This window comes from Fundulus heteroclitus, chromosome 2, assembly GCF_011125445.2.
Source record: "Fundulus heteroclitus isolate FHET01 chromosome 2, MU-UCD_Fhet_4.1, whole genome shotgun sequence".
Taxonomy (NCBI): Eukaryota; Metazoa; Chordata; class Actinopteri; order Cyprinodontiformes; family Fundulidae; genus Fundulus; species Fundulus heteroclitus.
Window position 1 is genome coordinate 35,839,020 of NC_046362.1, and position 18,822 is coordinate 35,857,841.

The following is an 18,822-nucleotide window of genomic DNA, read 5'->3' on the forward strand; positions in this document are numbered from 1 at the left end:
TTTTTTTTTATAACTTTTATTTATGTTGCCCACTAAAGTAGTTCATACATAGGTGGAATACATGCTCAGTATTTGTGACAATACACTTTAGTCTTGAAGAAAAAAATCCCCTTAAATGTTTCGTATATTTTTTGAACAAGTTGTGGCCCACTCTCAAAAGCGTCTGAGTACTGAGATCATCCCCGTCTTTTACTGACAGTGCACGCTTGCTTTCTATTATCTTTTGCAAACGCAGCAAGTGCTGTGAAATTTGTATGTAGATTTATTCATGGAGGCTCACAGTGCAGAGGTGCTTTTGGGATGCCAGGCTTTGTTAACAGCAGCTGTCTTTTCAGTCCCTGAACAAAAATACTTCCTTATCTGTCTGCAATCCCGACAAGCATAAATGCCATTTGAACGCACATCCATTCTCTGCCAGTGCAAATGATTCAAATTTAAAACAGAATAAATTAGGAACACAACAGCAACTGAATATGCAATTCATCACCCCTTGAAAAAGCCATTTACACTCATATGATGAGGAACAAAAACAACTGCTAAGTACAACTGCAATTTTTTAGTGCAATTTCATGTATTTTACACCACAGGTCACTTTTTCTTTCAGTTACTCCAAAACACTCACAGAGAAGGAGGCAGAACCACAGAAAAGTTACCCTGCAATTCACATTTTAATGTTTTTTTTTTGTTTGTTTTTTTAAGTTCAAAATATTAAGGCGTATAGGCAAAATATCAGCTCAGTTTTTGTCTCCGTAAGCTGTTTCTTTTGAGTTTATTGCGCTTTTCATTTCCCTTAAAACAAGTTGCAGCTGGAATTGCACCAACATGTTTTACAGGCATTTAAGCCTCATTAAAAATATATTTTTTGTGCAACAGTGGAAATAAATAAATAAATCTTTCCTTGTCATTGCAATTGTACATTCCAATGAAATTTGTCTCCCACATTTAACCCATCCCTTAGGTCAGGGAGCAGTGGGCAGCTTTACAGCACTGGGAGCAGTCTGGGGGCTAAGGGTCTTGGTCAAGGACCCATAGTGGCAGTCTGCAGGAATCCAAGCAGATTCTTGCAGCTTTCTCAGAACACAAGCGCACTGCGCTAGCGACTAGGCATCCACTCGCCCGTAAAGAAAAGCAACAGCAGCAGTGCAGGCTGGAAGCTCCAACTAGTATGTGCCTTCTTTGAAGCTGTGCTTGCAGAAAGTTTTACAGTTACATTCAACAAAACCTGCTGATATTCTGCACAAATTGTTTGGGGTGAAAAGGTTATGGCACTGCCACTGCAAAGCACACCCAGTAGAGAGCCTGCAGCTCGGCCACCAGCTGCAGGCTCTCTACTGCTGATGTCTCTTCACCGTAACGGAACGGTTGTTTAAAGCCACTGTCCAGCTCAGCACGAATAGCAGCACTTTTAGACTCACAGGCAAACTTTCTCCCTTAGCGGTGCATCTCGTCGTACTCTGCTTAATGCTACAACCCACATCTACATGTTCATGTCCTACATTCCAATGGTCATCTGTGCACGCTTCTGTACAATATTGCACAATTCAACTTATCTGCAGCTACTTTCTCCTAATTACATTATTACAAATAATTGTTGCCTGCAACCAATGCTGAGCACGAACCAATTTTACACAAAAAAGGAAAAAAAGAAACTGTAATAAATGTTTTTCAATCAGGTATGCAAGGGTGTATTACAGATTAAACTATAGGGAACAATCTCATCATACATGCAGCAATGTAAACTAAACCAACAATTTAAAAATGTATGGTCTGTATGGTCTCTCGGTGTAAAACCACCTGGAATTATCTGGTCACGTTTCATGTGCGCTCTCATCAGCATCTCAGCTCAGTTTGTATCCATAAACAGCTGCAGCGACTACAAAGTGTATGCCTTCTAAAAACAGAAAATAAGAGGCCTAAAATGTCAAAACTCCTAACAGAATGTAGACTGGGCAAAATGTGAAACTGGTTTTTTTATGTCTTTTTTTCATTGTTTCACAAGTTAAAACAGGAAAAACAAAAAATGGCTCTATGTTAAATCAGGACATATTGACCAGGTAGGTAGAACTCCACAGTGCGAGACACTTCAGTCCTTCCACCCATTGCTAGTTTAGTTTAAGCGATGGTAGTGTGCAGTGGGAGATGGACATACAGTAGCTATTGGGGCCTCGTCTGAAGTTAAGTGGGCGATGAGACAAAAGCTCTCGATTTACCGCCGTCTTCGTTATGACCTCATATGATCACAAGATATGGATTATGACTGAAAGAACAAGATCCTGGATCAAAGCGGACAAAATTAGCTTCTTCCAGAGGTTGGCCTGGCTGAGCCTTAGCGATAGGGTGTAGAGCTGCTGCTTCTCCGCAACAAAGGTAGTCTGTTGAGGATATTTTGGCATCTGCTCATGATTCCTCCGGCATGCCTTCCTTTGGAGGTTTCTGAAAGACGCAGAGCTTACAGGGTGGCCTACGTATATCCTGTCTGGTGTGGAAACACCTAGGCAAACACACTTCTGGTCTACTGCAGCAGTTACTGTGAGCGATGAGGAGCCTTTACACAGACCAAGGAAACTGGCTTGTGAAATATGCTACATTAACCCCCATGATTACCTTGTCATGTTAAATAATAGAAGACAGTTTTACATTTCTGCAATAGATTATTTATAGGAAGGGAAAAAAAATCACATCTACAAGCTAGAACTCACACAAAGACTAAAGTGCAGAAGCCAAGAATGTGCAGTCAGCATCCATCTGGCTTTAAATGAGTCGAATTATGTCATAACAACACTATTTTGTTTCCTTAACTGCAAATGTGGACATCAAATCCATGGCAGCCAGCAAAGCAGGGAGTAGTTAGAAAATCCCATTGTCCCCTTTCTTTCAGATGTCCTTCTGTGCACAGAATGGAAATAAAACAGCGTGTAGGAAACAGCCTGGCAGGGCCTTGAGTTCAAACTCCCGTGGAGTCGAGTAATGAGTGGAACAGCAGCTTCTGTGGCCTGAGAAGAGAAACAAGACGAGATGTCAGATTGTCTCTTTTTACCTCAGAAGAATTAGCTTCAGGCTGAAGCTAAACCCGGGTAATTACATCAAATCTGATTCAAAAGCACAATCATTACCCAATAAAGATGAAAACGTACAATACAATTACTTATATTGTGATTATATGTCCCTACTACTGTCTTGATAAATGCTGGCAGGTATCAGTGCATACAAACAGAAGGTTTTACTTCTAGCTATATGATGGTAGACAAGGGTGTTCCCCAGGGTCCTATCCCAGGAACACTTACATTTATTGTATTTATTCACACTCTTTACATCATCATCACTTTTATGCAGATGACATAGTGAAATCCAGCAATGTGTGCACATTTACAGTAATCTGGCTTTCTCCTGGGTACAACACACTTTTAAACCTGTCCAGCTTGTCCTTTGTAACTTAAATTTGTCTGAAGGTCACTGAAACATATCTAATCTTTTAAAATGTGGTATAATTTAAAACACTTTTCAGCTTCTAACAGTTTTTTCCCCCTGAATTGTCCTGTGTTTAGCTGCATCCATCATAGCTGTCCTATTGGCAGATGCTCCCACCTGACCTGTGGATCTCACAATCACATCCAGAAATACCAGGAGCCTCTGGCTGCTTCTTTCATTGATGCTCTCCCTGCCCGGTCAGTTTAGGTGGACGGATACCTAAACTGACTAGTCTGGTAAACGTCTTAGTAGGTCTGCAGTGCTCCATCCTCTCTTCATGTTCAGATGATGGATTGGACAGAAGTCTGGGAGATGTTCAGTGTTTGTGATACTGTTTTAGAACCTAACCCTGCTTTAAACGTCCCCACAGCTTTCTCCCTGACCGGTCTGCTGTGTTCATTGGTCTCAATGATGCCGGTTGTTCATTGATGTTCTCAAACCTCTGAGGCGTGAAACAGAGCACCAGCATTTATACTGAAAATAAATTGCACATGTTGATTCTATTAAGAAATTTGGTAGTTTTTTTAAGGCAATTGGTTTGTACCGGATCTCATGGTTATCAGAGCAAAAGAGACTGAATACAAATGCATGCACTACCTCTCTGGTGTTTATTTGCAATTAACTTTTAAAAACATTATATTGACTATTTTTAAGTTAATTGTTCACAAAAAAATCAACTGAAATACTTTGCTCTTAATGGCTATCATGAAACAACATGTGAACGAGTTCAACTAAAAAAAAAATCTCAGACTGCAACAGGCTTTAATTATCAAGTCATGAATTGTTACCTTTCTATTAAACTGCGACGGTCTGTGGCTCAGAGTCACTGGTCCTCACAGCTAGTCGCGGGAAAAGCCTCTGCTTCCTGATTCTGGAAGATGTACTGTGGAAAAAACACATTTGATCTTTTTCATAAACCCAAAGACCCTCTACACAAAAAAATATAGGCATAACAAGTCGCCATTTAAAATATGAAATGCTTCTTTAAAGTGTAACTCACCCCAAAATCTACTTTTTTGCAGATAAACCGACTTTAATGCTACTCTACAATTATAAAAGTGCAACCCCATTCTGCCTCGCCATCTTTATTGTCATTGCAATATACATTCAAATGAAATGTGTGCTGTGCATTTAATGCTGGGCCTAAGGCTCTTGCTCAGAGACCCATAGTGGTAGGCTGTGGGATTTGAACCAGGAACCTTACAGCCTCTCCAGGATCCATGTGCCCTGCTGTCTAACCACTAGACCACCTCTCCCCAGTTTATGTTCATTATATCCTCCCCCACTGCAATATGTCTGCACAACACAAACCTAGAATAATACACATGTACATATCTGCCATGTTGTTCTTCCTCTGCGTGTAGTTACTATTCATCTCTATTCTTCTATTATTCTTATACAAGGTGTATTTGTTTTGTTTATTCCATATTATATTTATCAATAACTTTATGTTTGCCTATGTGTAGCACCTTATCACCAAAGCAAATTCCTGGTACGTGCAAAATACAACATGGCAATAAAACTCATTCTGATTCTGATACTTATAAGAAAAGCAGCCAACAGTGTGTATTAAATTCAACTTAAAAAATGTGTCCTCCGTGTTCTTCATCCTGTAAAGCAGTTATTCAACACTACAACCAGCCTTTGTATGTGCATGATGTTTGCACTTGCATTACCCTGCTGAGCGTCAGCCAACATAAATAACCTGCATGGTAATTTACTCCAACATGAAGCACGCAGGGAGCGCGCAGACTGACTGTAAGTGGGGAAACCTTCGGCGCTCTAATTACTGAGAGACATTTAATGACTCTCATCTCCACAAACAAACCAAAAAGAGATGGAGAATGAATCAGCTTTCTTTCACATCAGATGTTTCACTGAGAGTCAGAAAAATCCGCTTTTTTACAGGAAGAAAAAGGCTCAGAAAGACGGATGATAACAACTTTCAAAGGTTTCCAAGAGCTGTTGATGTTTCAGTCAGGCTGATTAAGGGCTGTTGGAAATAATCGGGCAGAGAAAAATCTTATCCTTCCCTTTCCTATGACTAGTCTTAAAACATGTTCAGCTACATTACTGTGCAAAAGTCTTGAGTCACTCCTCATTTCTTTAAAACTGCTGGGATTTAGGAAGATTTTCTGGAAAAGAAATTAGAAGGCCATAGTGAATTTTTATTTGGTCTTCGACCGTAGTATATTATATATACCTAGTATATTGTGCGATGGATGGATAATCACATATGTATCCACAGCTTTGCCATAAAGAATCATTTCGTTTTTCTAAGCACTAGAAGAAATCCTTTTACTCCATCTGTGATAGTTAATCATGAAAAATCTTTTCACCTTCCGATGAAAGACTGCTTGACCTCAGAGCTTCAGCATTCTCTCTGTTCAGTTCAAGCTGCTGAGAAAAAAAAAACTGGACCTCAGAGACGTTATTGATTACTTGGTGAGCTCAGGCTTTTAGTGTTGGGCTCTCTGAAGCTGGAAATACAGCTATCTCTTAAAAGTTTTATGGTGCAGGATGATATTATAAGGATCGTACTTTCCAGTCTGATCATCTTCTAAACTGAGGCTTTCACTATTACAAAAGCTTACGAGACAATTAATTGTTTGTCAGAGAAGTTATTGAGTTCAATGATTTTACTGCCTCTCTCCATCCATTACAGTATTGATATAACTGTGGAATCAGAGTTTGTGCCTGCCCTTTCCACCCATAAATCCCTCTAGCTTCCCTACCAAGAAAGTAGTTGGTACATATAAACTTTTCAAAGAGTTTCTGATATTCCTTCAGATCTGTTTGCAAAGTCCAGATCCTCAGCATGTCTCATCGATAGTCAAGGAGAGCTCCTTCAACCACAACACATGATTCAAATTATCATAATAATGAAATGTGAAACTTTTTTCAGGACATTTTGTTGTACTCTGGTTTTTAGATCAACAGAGATTTTTAGCAGCTCTTTAGAACCTGTTGTTCTCCTGAAAATGATTTACTTTAACCAACAACAACAAAAAAAGATTTTGCCATCAGAGGATCAATGTTAAGATAAAGTCAGAGTAAAGAGCAAAAATAATACATTTGTTTTTACTTCTTTGTCATTTTCCTTGCCTGTTTATCTCTGGATAAACTGCATTAATCATTCTTTCTTTAGCTTTAGGAGCCTGAGAAATTATTTTCCTTTTTGATCAATTTAATTCAGTAATTTCCTTCTGGGATTATTAAAGTATATCTGATTCTGATTTTGTTTTGTGGCATTTTTGTCCTAGACACAAAATGCCATTATTAACCTTTCAGCTCTTTCTTGGTTGAGTCCCAATATATTTATTTGGCTTTGTGATTTCTCTGTAGCTCCATCCATCCATCAGCCTTAGGGAGGCCCAGACTTCCCTCTCCCCAGCCACTTGGGCCAGCTCCTCCGGGGGAACCCCAAGCACCAATAACCAAAAATATAAATATAAAAAAACACGTTTGCACTTACAGATTTGAGGTTGGACTCCATCTCTGTGAAGTTCCACTCAGTCAGAGGCAGGCTTAAACTGAAAGGCTAAAGAAACACATGAAGAAGAGTTAGCGAGTCACATCTGAGTTATGTAAAGTTAACATGCAAATGTGTCTGATTATACAACCATGGCAAGTTAAGGTAATACACCGACTTCCAGTTCTTAGTTTAATCATAAATGAAGTTAACAGCAATAAAAAATATAAAAACATTCCTTAAGAATTAAAATGCTAAATGCAATCAGTAAATCATTAAATGCATTAACTAATGTATCACAGTCAATATGGACACTTCTATGAAAGCAGTTTTTTACATTTAGCTGCTTTGTAGCAGTAACACAATGTTATGCTGAGTATAGAACATCAAATTACCTTTAAATGGCTACTATTGCTGAGCATCACTATGGGAAGGGGTCTAACACCTTTTCCAAACTAGAAACAAATTTAAAAACTCAGAGAAATGATGGAAAGAGTTTCATCTCTAATGCCAGAGGCCTTAATTAAAAAGTTAAAGGGACAGTGTGTAACTAATTTGGCTTTTAATTAGCAAAAATCAAGTATTGCTTTTATAAATACAGATTCTGGCAAAGTCTAATAACCTCACATCATAAAAGAAAGTTTCTCATAACTGTTGCGTCACTATTTCTAATTTCAGAAACCAAAAGGGGGCAAACTGTCAGTCTTACGTGTTTTCCATATACTGTCTGTAGTGCAACAGCAGAAGTGGTTCTCTGTACTTGTGTTTATAGTCTCTTATATTAGATCCCAAATAAGCGATCTTCCCTGTCAGATGATGTCTAGGAAATGTGTGTCTGTGCAGGTAGGCAACATTTATTGTAGGCAAGAGAGCAGAGCTCAACCCTCAACCCCACACCCCCGCAACAACTACTTTATGAGCAGTAAAAGTCTCAGTGTGTATAAATACCAGCTAAATAAATGCATTTGTGATGATTTGAAGCAGCCTGTGAAGGTTTTATTGGTAGTCTTCCGCTTTTTTTCATGGATCAAGTAGATTGTTTCTCACAGTGATCTTGTGTGTGTGTGACGTCAGACAGGATCTGAGTGTCTGATTACAAAGGGATGATTGACTGTTTTTAAGTCTATTTTCTGCAATGAGCTCTATAATAAATTAAACTTAGGCCTGTAATAAAACGTATATTTTTTTCTCAGTATCAGCTGTAATTCTATGCAGATTCAGCTGGTTTCTTCCTCGGGTTTAATCCATTGTGAGAGAGGAGACAACAGCCTCTCCTACCTTTCTACTAATGCTGCTTTCTTTCCGCTCATTTTAAGTCCTCTCCATTTCAGCCAACGTTTCAGTTGTTCTACGCTGGGTTTCTCCATTGAAGCAGGTTGAAATGAAGCTCCTGAGACATAGTCATCTTCCAAAATGATTAGTATTTTGGTCGTTGCCATTGTAACTTGCACTCTTCCTGTCCAACCAGCCGGGAAACCGGGCTGTCTCTGGGCAAACGTGACGTCATTTGAGAAATGACCCATGGGAATGTACTTAAACTGACTGGTGCGATGCATGGAATAAAACAGCCTTCCTTCTGAACTGCAGCCTTTTGGGCTGTACTGCTGCTGTTTGCAATATCACAAAGCCCAGGTGTAGCTTTTCAGACAAACTGCAAAAGAAATTCCTCCGACACCATCCTGGTGACAAATGTGTTGTGGAGTGCTCTGTGTGAAAAGCACCAAGATGCCATAGATCTTGTAGCCCATGTGGACACAGACATGTTTAAAAGGTTTAGGGTGGACCAAACATTTAAAGAAGGCCAAACACAGAACATGATACTCAGATTACTGAAGATTTCAAAAGTTTGTATGCAGAGCCAGTAAACCAAGGACAGGAACTAGCTTTCTTTTGAGTCACTGAAAGGGATTCTGCTTGTGCAATGGCATTTCATAAGCACTTTTTGCAAAGCCGTTAATGTCTATTTCTTTAGCTATCAGGAGCAGATAAGTAGAATGTAACAGAATAGAATAAACACATCCTTTACTGTCCTAGTGAGGACATTCAAGTGCCTCAGCAGCAAAGTGAAAGGCAAATGGAAGCATGGAAAAACATACAAGGGTACGAAATATGACAAAAACAAAAATAAGAATAGGAGATTGTGCAACTGAGTAGGGTGAACAGGAAATGTGCAAAACATGTATGTTATGCAGACAAAGCACCAACGGAAGATTTACAAGAATAAAAAACACTGTGCAAAATAAAATTTGTTCCACAGCAAAATGTGAATTGGGTGACAAGGAGGATGAAGAAAATAAATTGAAGAAAGAGTAAAAACTGGAATATACATGTTTGTTAATAATAGTCTTTTTACTTTTATTATTGCATCGAAAAGAATAGAAATCTTATTTGCTCAAAATATTATAATTTGTTTATTTGTCCAGTATAACTCAAGAAGTGAGCTATCATTATTACAGGTTTATTTTGTAATACAGAAGAGTCGTTATTTCTAACATTATTAAAGAGACTTTAATGTAATTTTTGTCCCTGCTGAATTACGAAAGTCTATCTGAAGATTGTTGTTTGTTATGTAACTTTTCTTCCTAACCACACAGAGAAGACATATTATATGTTAAAAATGATAAGGCTCCTTTGAGTAAACCAAGTATCTTTAAGGTATTTTACGACTGGGTCATGTGTCCACATTTCTGCAAATTAAAATATGACCTCTGTTATCTAAAGTCATAGCTGCACATCTACTTACATCCATCACGCCGCCAGCTGTCGCTTCCACAGCACTCTGCTGGTGGCTCCTGAGCAGCAGCTGCTGCAGCTCCTCCAGGCTCATTTCTACGTTCTCCCCTGACTCTGGAAGCTCAGCTCTGAACACAGACAGCGATGGTCAAAACACAAACACGTCCATGTCTGTCAGGAGGTCCACCTGAGTTCACGTACCTGTCGAGAACAGGTCTCCTGCTCCTCCTCTCTAACGCTGAAGCTGCTGAGCCCCTCCCCTCCAGGACAGACTGCACCATGGCCACAGGGAGGACTGGAGGCTCCGAGGAGCACACCTCACAGGTGGAGGTCATCGCCAGGCCCTCTCCTCCACCAACACCTCCCCCTTTTGCTCCAGCACGGACTCCTGGGCTCACGGGCTCTTCTTTGATGAGCATCATGCACTTCTCCCTGTGCATGAAGGAGGAGAGTTTACTGACACTAAACTAGAACCTGCTTTTAAACGTCTGAGAGCCTGAAGTAGTTGGGAGAGGGTGGAGGTTCTGTTACATCTGTGTTCTGGCTCACCTGCTGTCAGCAGACTGCATCTGAATGGTCATGCTGGTCTGAGACATGTCAGTCACATCTGATATGATCGGTCCTCCTGTCAGTCCATCAGCAGAACAGGAGGCAGTGTTGCTGGATGGCTGAAAAGGGAAAGGAGACAACAACAACAAAAACGTGGTAGTATGTGTGTTTGTGAAGCTTTTTTTATTATTAAAAGCTGAGATAAACAGCACACACTGTTTCTCTTTATACTCATTCTTCAGGAATCAGGTATATTTAACTGTGCAGTCAGAAACAGCACACTTATGTTGCCCTGCACACTGGCTCCCTCTAGTGGTCAGTTAACAGACTACTTAAATTGAATTCTGATTTCTTTTTCTCTGCAGCTGAAGGATTAGATATCATGATTTAGAGCATGGTGGTTGAAGTTTGCATGCTTTGTTTATATATTGCAATAAATAAAACACATTCCTTGCATACATAACCAGTCAGAATCCCCTAGCTGTAGCTTGAAGCTGTAGCTGATGTTCACTGCATATTTACTCTACCAACATTTGTACCAAACGTGTAAGGTCAGCAGCTCAGTGGTTCAGTCATTATACAAATATGCCACTCAGAAAGTCAACAGAGCATTAATAACTTTACAGGGAGATTTTCTAATTAATCTAATAGTGCTCATTGACATTTTGGTCATATTTCTTTGTTACGTTTTAGAACATTTTGCTGATTTACTCACCGATTGGGTGTAGTAGGGTTCATGCACAGGCTCTATCTGATGGTTATGGCTGAACTTAGAAGGAGGAGGGCTGGGAGAGCCGTCATCCAACATTAGAGGCCTGATGGAGGAAAAAGTGTCATTCAGAAGTCCTAAAAGCTTGAATAAGAGGCAGTGGGAATCTCACCTGAAGGAGGAGTACCTAAATCTGTTCCCACATGTGTTGATGTTAACATATTTCAGTTTTTCTCTGTTTGTTAGTTTATTTTTAATGAGAAAATCAAAAACCTACAACACTTGGGCAGTTAAACTCAAATCAATTAAAAAATATATATCATTAATCCCAAAGTAAATTTCGAAGCGACTGGTTCTGCTCAAGCAATGACTTAAGTTTAGGATTTTCACCCTGTATGGTTGTTGTTATGTCAAAAGGGACATGAAATAAGTATTTGACCCCTGTCTGATTTTGTTTTCTTTTCTGGCTTTATTTTCTCAAACTCTAAATTTTCAGCTCATCAGCAACATCTTAGTTTTAAGACAAATAGAGTTGAGGCAACACACAATTCAGATATGATGATTTTATTTATCAAGGGAACCTAATACCAACCTGCTTCTGTGTGAGAACACATGTGAGAAGCATATTTTAAATAAATAGAACCTGCCTGAAAAGTTGAACAACTTAAAAAAGTATTACACAAAGCAACTCTCGGCTCGACTCTAAAGAAATTTAAGGGAAAATAAGAGTTATAAGAGTCATTGACCTCGGTCAGCTTTAAAGGGTTATAACACCGTGAGAAGAACACAGTGAGAGCCAATATCCACCAGCGTGTCTTCTCTGTCACTCGTGGCAGATGACCCGTTGGCCCGTTCACACTGAGCCTGGTTCTGGTTCTGCTGGAGGCTTTTTCCCGTCAAAGGGGAGTTTTCCTTTCCACTCTCGCTACAGGCATGCTCAGTATGAGGGATTGCTGTAAAGTCAGCCACAATGCAGATGACTGATCACTGTGGCTCTACGCTCATTTAGGAGGAGGGATTACAGCAAGTCAGTGATCTGCTGGGTTTCCTTAGATACAAAAGTTTTATCCAACCTGTCTGGAGGATTTGATTGAATCGACTTTGCAAAGAGACTTGAGATGACGTGGTGCGAATTGCTGCTATATAAATAAAATATTACTGACTTGAAAATGGAAATGGAGACAACATGGAACATTTACTCTGTTTATCTTTGTCTTATATCAAAATCTGTTTGATGATCTGAAACATCTAAATATGACAAAAAAAGAAGAGAGAAGGCATGAAACAACAAAACAAATACTGTAAATGATCAAAACAAGAAAGCAGAATGCAGCTACTGTGGTCCTAAATTAATTTTAATGTCATGCTTGCCACTTAAGTTAGGACTTTAATACATGTGCACAGTGTTATGGAAAAATATCATAAGTTGTTATATTAATCAGGCATTTTTATGGAAGATAATAAGAGGTACTTCTGGTCTTTAAACTGTGTGTCCCCTCTGAGGTAGAAAACACACAGCTCACAGGATGTTTGCTTTGAGGTCTGAAAGCTATTTTATGGTTCTTGAGGTCATCTGGCTTGAGCCCCTGATAGGACAATCTGGGTACTAAATCAGCCTTACTTCATGAAGACCCTAAAGAGAATAGTCTTCCTGTTTTGGAAGCAGGACCTGGAGCCTCGGTGTCTGGGCCCAAAACCCCCAAACTAATCGGGAGGGACTCGTCACTTTGATAAAAAGATGGGTTTGCGAAGAGGACGGTAGACATAGAAGCTGCAATGGTTAAGCGAAGGACGTGGGTAATATAATGAAATAAAGCTTGTAAGTTTTCTTTGTCTCTTTGGAATTCCAAATGAATTAAATATGCATATTTTAAATGTTTGCCTCTGATAAATTGTTTCTCCTTTACTACCAAATCTTAAACCGGGGTAAGACAGGCCTTCAGAAATAAACAGGAGCAGGCCCATATTAATTTCAACAACAGTTTTAAATGGGATTTATCAGGGAAATATATAAGTTTTATAAGGTAAACCCAATAAATACTTAATACTTATTTTGTGTAACCCAAACAATGTGTGAATTAAAGGGCTATAGAAGGCAGACATGAAGGTTCTGATCTAAATAATCTTTCCAGTGGACATAACTTGCAAAAACTTGTTTTATTTTGATATTTGCTTGGTGAGTTCAGTGTGTGATTGATCAGAGAAACAATACAGAATGACATGCAATAACATCTCATTCAAATCTGTAGTACATCTGTATAAATATCTGCCACGGCAGTCAGAATCCAAATTTGCTGAGAAGGTAAAATTTCTATCAACTACGTTAAATTGGACACAGATTTGACAGATTTTTTCCATTGGAGTCTTAAGATCAATTCTTAAACTGCCTTTTAACCAAGTTAAAACTGAAGTAAAAAATCATCAAACACAGAAAAGTATTTAACTAAATCGAGTTTAGTTAAATTTCAAAGTAAATTAAGATAAATTAACTTCATTTAATAAAAGCTTAAATAAATAAAAGTCGGTATTCGAAATGCTGCAAGGATTTTAATGTTTCTCAAAAAAACGCTCACACAGATGGGGTAAAATAGCAACAGAGAGCCCTGAACAGTCAAGAGATTTGAACCTGAGAACTTTTAGTTATGAGACAAAGATGCCTCATGTTAAACATCAATAACAGAACATTTAGAGAACATGGTATTGTTTTTTCCAGGTTTTACTTCAGGTGTTCTTGTAATTTTAAAACACTGTGGGAACTGGGGCACAATAGCTGAGAGTCAGTTCCCAACGCACAGCTTGTGGATTTCAGAAAGATAAAATAAAGAAAACTCGTGTAGGGATCTACAAAAACCTTCCCAGGAGGGGTTGGCCTACCGCTATTACTGCAAGAGTGCACCTTGAATAATCAAGGAGGTCCCAAAATCACCCAGAACAACACCTGGATTTCAGGAAGATGAAAAAAAGAGAACCTGTGCAGGGATCCACTAAACATGAAGTGCTTCAGACTTGGAAACCACCTGTTTTTTTTGTCACTTTTGTATTTGAGCCTGCCTCTCCTTTCTCATCCTGGCCTTGTTCACTCTCAGCTACAAAGCTGAACCAGCATTTTTACCCTCATTGACTGCAACAAGGTCATGCACGGTGCACTGCCTTCGCTGTGAGCGAAGCACCTGACCCACTGATTCAGCACTTGTCTCCATTCACAGCGCGCGTTGAGTTAGATCGTTTGGTTTGTCAGCTGAGGCAGCCCTTCCCTCTGCCCCACAGCGGCCCTGTTTGTCCCATTTCTGTTGACCGTTGTGTGTGCGTGTGTGTGTGTGTGTGTGTGTGTGTGTGCACTCACAGTTTCCTCTTCAGTCCCACAGCGCTGGGTGTGCTTGACTGCATCTGGCTGAACAGAAACTGAATCAGCTGGTGACAAGAGAGAGAGAGAAAGCACAGCATGAATCAGCATCCTCGCTCGTTCTCACAGCCAGAGAAAAACCAAACGCTGTTTGACTCAATGTCGGTTCCAAAGTTAGAAGAAAAACAACCGTTAACAGTTTTACCAGCTGGTTTTAACAAAGAAGAGAAACACTGGCGCTTGTAAGTTTGTTTTGTTCGCAAAAGTGTGACAAGATCTTCTGCATAAGAGCAGAAAGTGGCTCAACGGGCAGCTTGTTGCGGTTTAGAGCCAATTAAAAAAAATGCAGTTGTACAAATAATTCAAATATCAAACCTGCTGTGCATCATCTGTTACATTCAAATTAAAATAAATTGGGCTAGAATAAATTAAAAATATATATATATTTTTTCATATTTTACGAAATGTACTGTGGGAAAACAAAGCAGCTCTAATAAATTGAGTTTGAATAATTGAGTAAAAAGAAATTTAGAAATAGATTGAACCTTTTGACTTATATTTATGCTTTGTTTGGATTAAAAGTCCCCACTCAGACTTGATTACCCTAACGCTACCCTAATCTCAATAGGTTGCTCATTGTGTGGTTCTGTTTATGTGAATTATAGCCAGATACTGCCAGCGTCACTGTTACTGTTACTGAACAGTGTTACTGAACAGAGGAAGAATGCATGTTAGACATGCCATATAACCAGCAAAATGCATCATTAGCCTGTTAAGCTTTTAGACGCGTAGCATGTTATTTATTAAAAACTGACAAATAGATTTTATATTTACTCTACCAATTCAGATGCTGAATGAGTGTGAGTGGTGACATATAGTGGTGACTTTGCTTTGTCGTTATCTACTGAAGCCGTTTTGCTGATTAAGTTTAGTGGATGATCTTTTTGCGATACGATACCTTATCTATTGGTTGTCCCACATACCAATCATTGTGACATGCTCACGTCGCACCAATGTGTGTACACCCTTTAGACTTATTGTCATTTTTGTATGTACAGTTTGTTAGTTTTTAGTCTTCTCTTGCTGGCTGCACCAACGCACTGCTAGTGTTTATGTATCCAGTTAGCTTAGCGGTTAGCTCAGTGGTTAGCCGTTCATTGTAGCTCCACTGCTCTCACCGAACATGAACGTGGCTGAGAGTCACAAGAAGCGAACCGTGTTCAAGTTTATGAGAAAAAGAGGAAGGCCTCAGTAGAAAGAAATAAGACCGCTAACCTTGTCGGCAAGCCGAATATTTGTGGTACCTATGCATTCACAAACACACAAAAAATCCATCTTGTAACACTACCGCTTCAACTGTTTGTAACCAAACCAAATGCCCAGTTTTGGCCAATCACATTGCTGTATTATGGTTTAACACTAGAATTACCAGAGAAGGGTCATTTAACATTTCTACCTTTGGAGCCCAGAGACGGGTCGACTGACCTGAAGGATTTTAATTAGCATCCTATAAGCAGTTGTGAACCGGCGCTTTTGTTCTGTAAATAAGGCCATTACTGGTGCACCAAAGGAAGGGGGAAGCTTAACTCCCTACTAACTGCCAGGTACAGCTGTGAGCAATGACCAGAAGTATTTGTGTCTAAGTCAAGAGGACTGAAATTCCAGCATGAGAAATATACAAACGTATAAGAGGCAATGGCAATTTGGACAATTTGGTATTCGTACTACTTGAACTGTTTTGCATTTTGTTAAATTATGATTACAAACATCAGTGTATTTCATTGGTATTTTATGACATTTACTCGTACAAATTAGTGCATAATCGTAATGTGAATAGAAAAGGATCTGTGGTTTAAAAAGTGGTTTTCAAAGGCAAATCTGAAAAAGTGTGGACTGCATTTGTATTCAGGGCCTGATATTCCTAGATTAAAAAAAATGCTTAATTACTAAATTCTAGTCAACACAAAACTTACTGTTCGATTGAAACAATAAGCTTGTTATTGTTCGATTGAAATCGGAAAGAGAGGGGCCTAATTATTAATTAGACATGACCAGGACATGGTCATCAGCCTAAACTGACAGGGTATCACTCAGACAAACATCTCCTTCTTTAAAATTATTTTCAGAACTACCTTGTTTGTGATGGAAGCACAGAGTAGGCTTATTTTTCTACCCTGACTCCCAAGCAGCTAGTTGATTTATAATATAACATACATACATAATAAACCATACAAGATGGTTTTAGAGATTTTGTATCCCAAAAATGCTGCACTTTGCTAATAACAAACAATTGTTTATTATTATAGTATTTAGTTTTATCCACACTGCAGGGTAATAGTTGTAAAGTGATAGTGTTGGTTGTTTTTATTCTTTGGGGGATGCTATATTCACTAGATACAGGGAAACTGGTCAGAGTAAAAAAAGGGGACCTTGTTAAATGCAGTGCAATTATAATCTAATGAAATAAAAGTTGTTTTCTTGGGTGTTCTGATGTATGAAATCAGCAAACAGCTCCTTAATTTTCAAGGAAAACTTGTAAGGAAAACACGGGTTGCCTACAGTAAAATGTGTCTTTTTTTTATTATTATTATTTAACCCCATCCAATGATAGCCCTGCAGTAACTTTGAACGCCAACCCGTGTTGCTAATTTGGTTAGTTTTCTACTGTAGAGCTGCCTCCATCATAGATCGCACCCACCCCCAACATGGACTATTCACACGTACCTTCTGGCCTGACAGAAGGTACAGAAGTGTGGAATGCTTTTGTGAGTTCGGCTCTCCTCCCCCCCTGCTGATTCCTCAGGCAATGGCCCTATTTACAATTGAACAAGGGATGCTAATTTGAGCCACCAGAGTCGTCAGTTTGGACTCAGGGTCTTTTGACCCTCTTTTGGGACTTCAGGGGAGAGGTCGAAAACCCTGGTAATGCTAGTGTTAAGGCGGAGAGCTGAACCAAAATAAAAACGGCAGCGTAGGAAAACGCATGCTGGCTGCTGCTATTACATCTGTCAGAATCCACAATGTCATCTTTAAAATAAAAACAGCTAGAATTGCCATGACTAGCTTACCTGGTTGTTGTTTCTCATGGCACCTGCTGTTTACATTTCATTTGATACCGTGATTGGCTAAAACCAACCTTTGGTATGCGGGCACCAGGTGTCGCCTCATCCAATCATCTTGGAAAGTTCTGCTGCATGCCCCTCTTTTCCCCAAACTGATTCGATGGGAGCAGTCCCAGATTGATAATATGCAGAATGTCGAGTGCTACATATTATCAATCTGTCTTGCCAGGATAAATTCATGCTGAACAACTTAAAGTTAATAAACTAACAAGCCAGTGGAGGATTTACTGTAATGGCTAAAATAATTGCTGAGAGTTTTCTGATTAAAAAGGAGATCAGATTTTCTCCTTAAACCATGCATTCACCTTATTCACCTAATTTATTTACAGGGTGAATCACTTGTAATAAAAAAAATGGTTTCCAGACGTGAACTCACCTTATTCATGACCTTCTGTTGCTGCGTGTGGTTCTGTCTCAGCGAGACCACCTCTCTCCACAGAACCTCATTCTGCCTGCAAGCAGGAACAAAAAAATAAAGCCTGCAACGTCAGTGGGTGCAAGATCAATGTGATGAACATCGATTATTATTTTAATCGTGATTGGTACATCACGATTAAAAAGAGGAAATAGAACAGGTTAAGCAGTCAGGTAAAATATATTAGAGGTCTGATTTCTGTCATGCTGTGCTGCTTTACTTTATGAGGTTTTGTTTAGGTTTGGAGTAAAAGAAAAGTCACCAAACACAACTAAAATAGATTTACTGTAAAATAATGTGTAACAAAAGTGAAAATGAAAACCAAGACTTGATGCTTGAAGTGCGACATTTTCTTTATAAGTGGAAATGGCTCTAATAAACCTGGGAATGTTTTTTCTCACGTTAAAGTCTTCCAGGTTTGATCACGATTAGAAGGTGTTAGAAGATTTCTGTCTGGTGCCCTTCCTTAGGAAAATATTTTTACCCTTTCTCTTCTTTATTTTTGCCCTCTGCTTTTTAGTCATTTGGTTCAAACCAACCTTGTGTAACATTTCTCTTTTCTATCTTTTGGCCTTGAAGACGAATCTAATCTGATCGGTTGCATTTTGTTAAAGAATTGACCTGCAGCAGTCACCCCAGGTCCTTTTCCTGAATAAGGTAACGTTTCTATTGTAGACTTCAGTAGTAAGAAAAATAGTCTGGAAACAGAAACTATATTTTAAAATATTTTATCTAAAAAGCAGAATACTTCTGCACGTCTTTTAACAGTTAATGAAAAGCATGAGCCAACTACTCCAGTTTTTGTAGGTTTACACTAGCTAGATTTCCTTTTCATACAAATGTGTTTATTAATTTCCTTACTATCATTATAATTAGGCTCAGACTGCTCAGTGTATCTTTGAATCTGAACGTGACCAATGTGACTAGAATAGACTTTTATCTAAAAATAATAGACGGTTTGTGGTGTCTGAAACATCTGCTTCAAAAGGAGAGCACTAAGGAGCTGCTCTG

The 18,822-nt window shown here is 39.0% G+C and overlaps 1 protein-coding gene across 1 annotated transcript in view; it reads right to left on the reverse strand.

Annotated features, from left to right (window-relative positions):
- Positions 1-18,822, reverse strand: part of hsf4 (heat shock transcription factor 4) — a 29,584-nt gene continuing 10,762 nt past the window's right edge. Inside the window, exons 5-13 of the mRNA XM_012862914.3 lie at positions 17,773-17,848; positions 14,275-14,342; positions 10,938-11,037; positions 10,223-10,341; positions 9,875-10,105; positions 9,684-9,801; positions 6,944-7,009; positions 4,257-4,351; positions 1-2,993 (exon numbers count right to left, since the gene is read on the reverse strand). Coding sequence (XP_012718368.2) covers positions 4,292-4,351; positions 6,944-7,009; positions 9,684-9,801; positions 9,875-10,105; positions 10,223-10,341; positions 10,938-11,037; positions 14,275-14,342; positions 17,773-17,848 — 838 coding nt within the window. The 3' untranslated portion in view covers positions 1-2,993; positions 4,257-4,291. The remainder of the gene's footprint in view (positions 2,994-4,256; positions 4,352-6,943; positions 7,010-9,683; positions 9,802-9,874; positions 10,106-10,222; positions 10,342-10,937; positions 11,038-14,274; positions 14,343-17,772; positions 17,849-18,822) is intronic.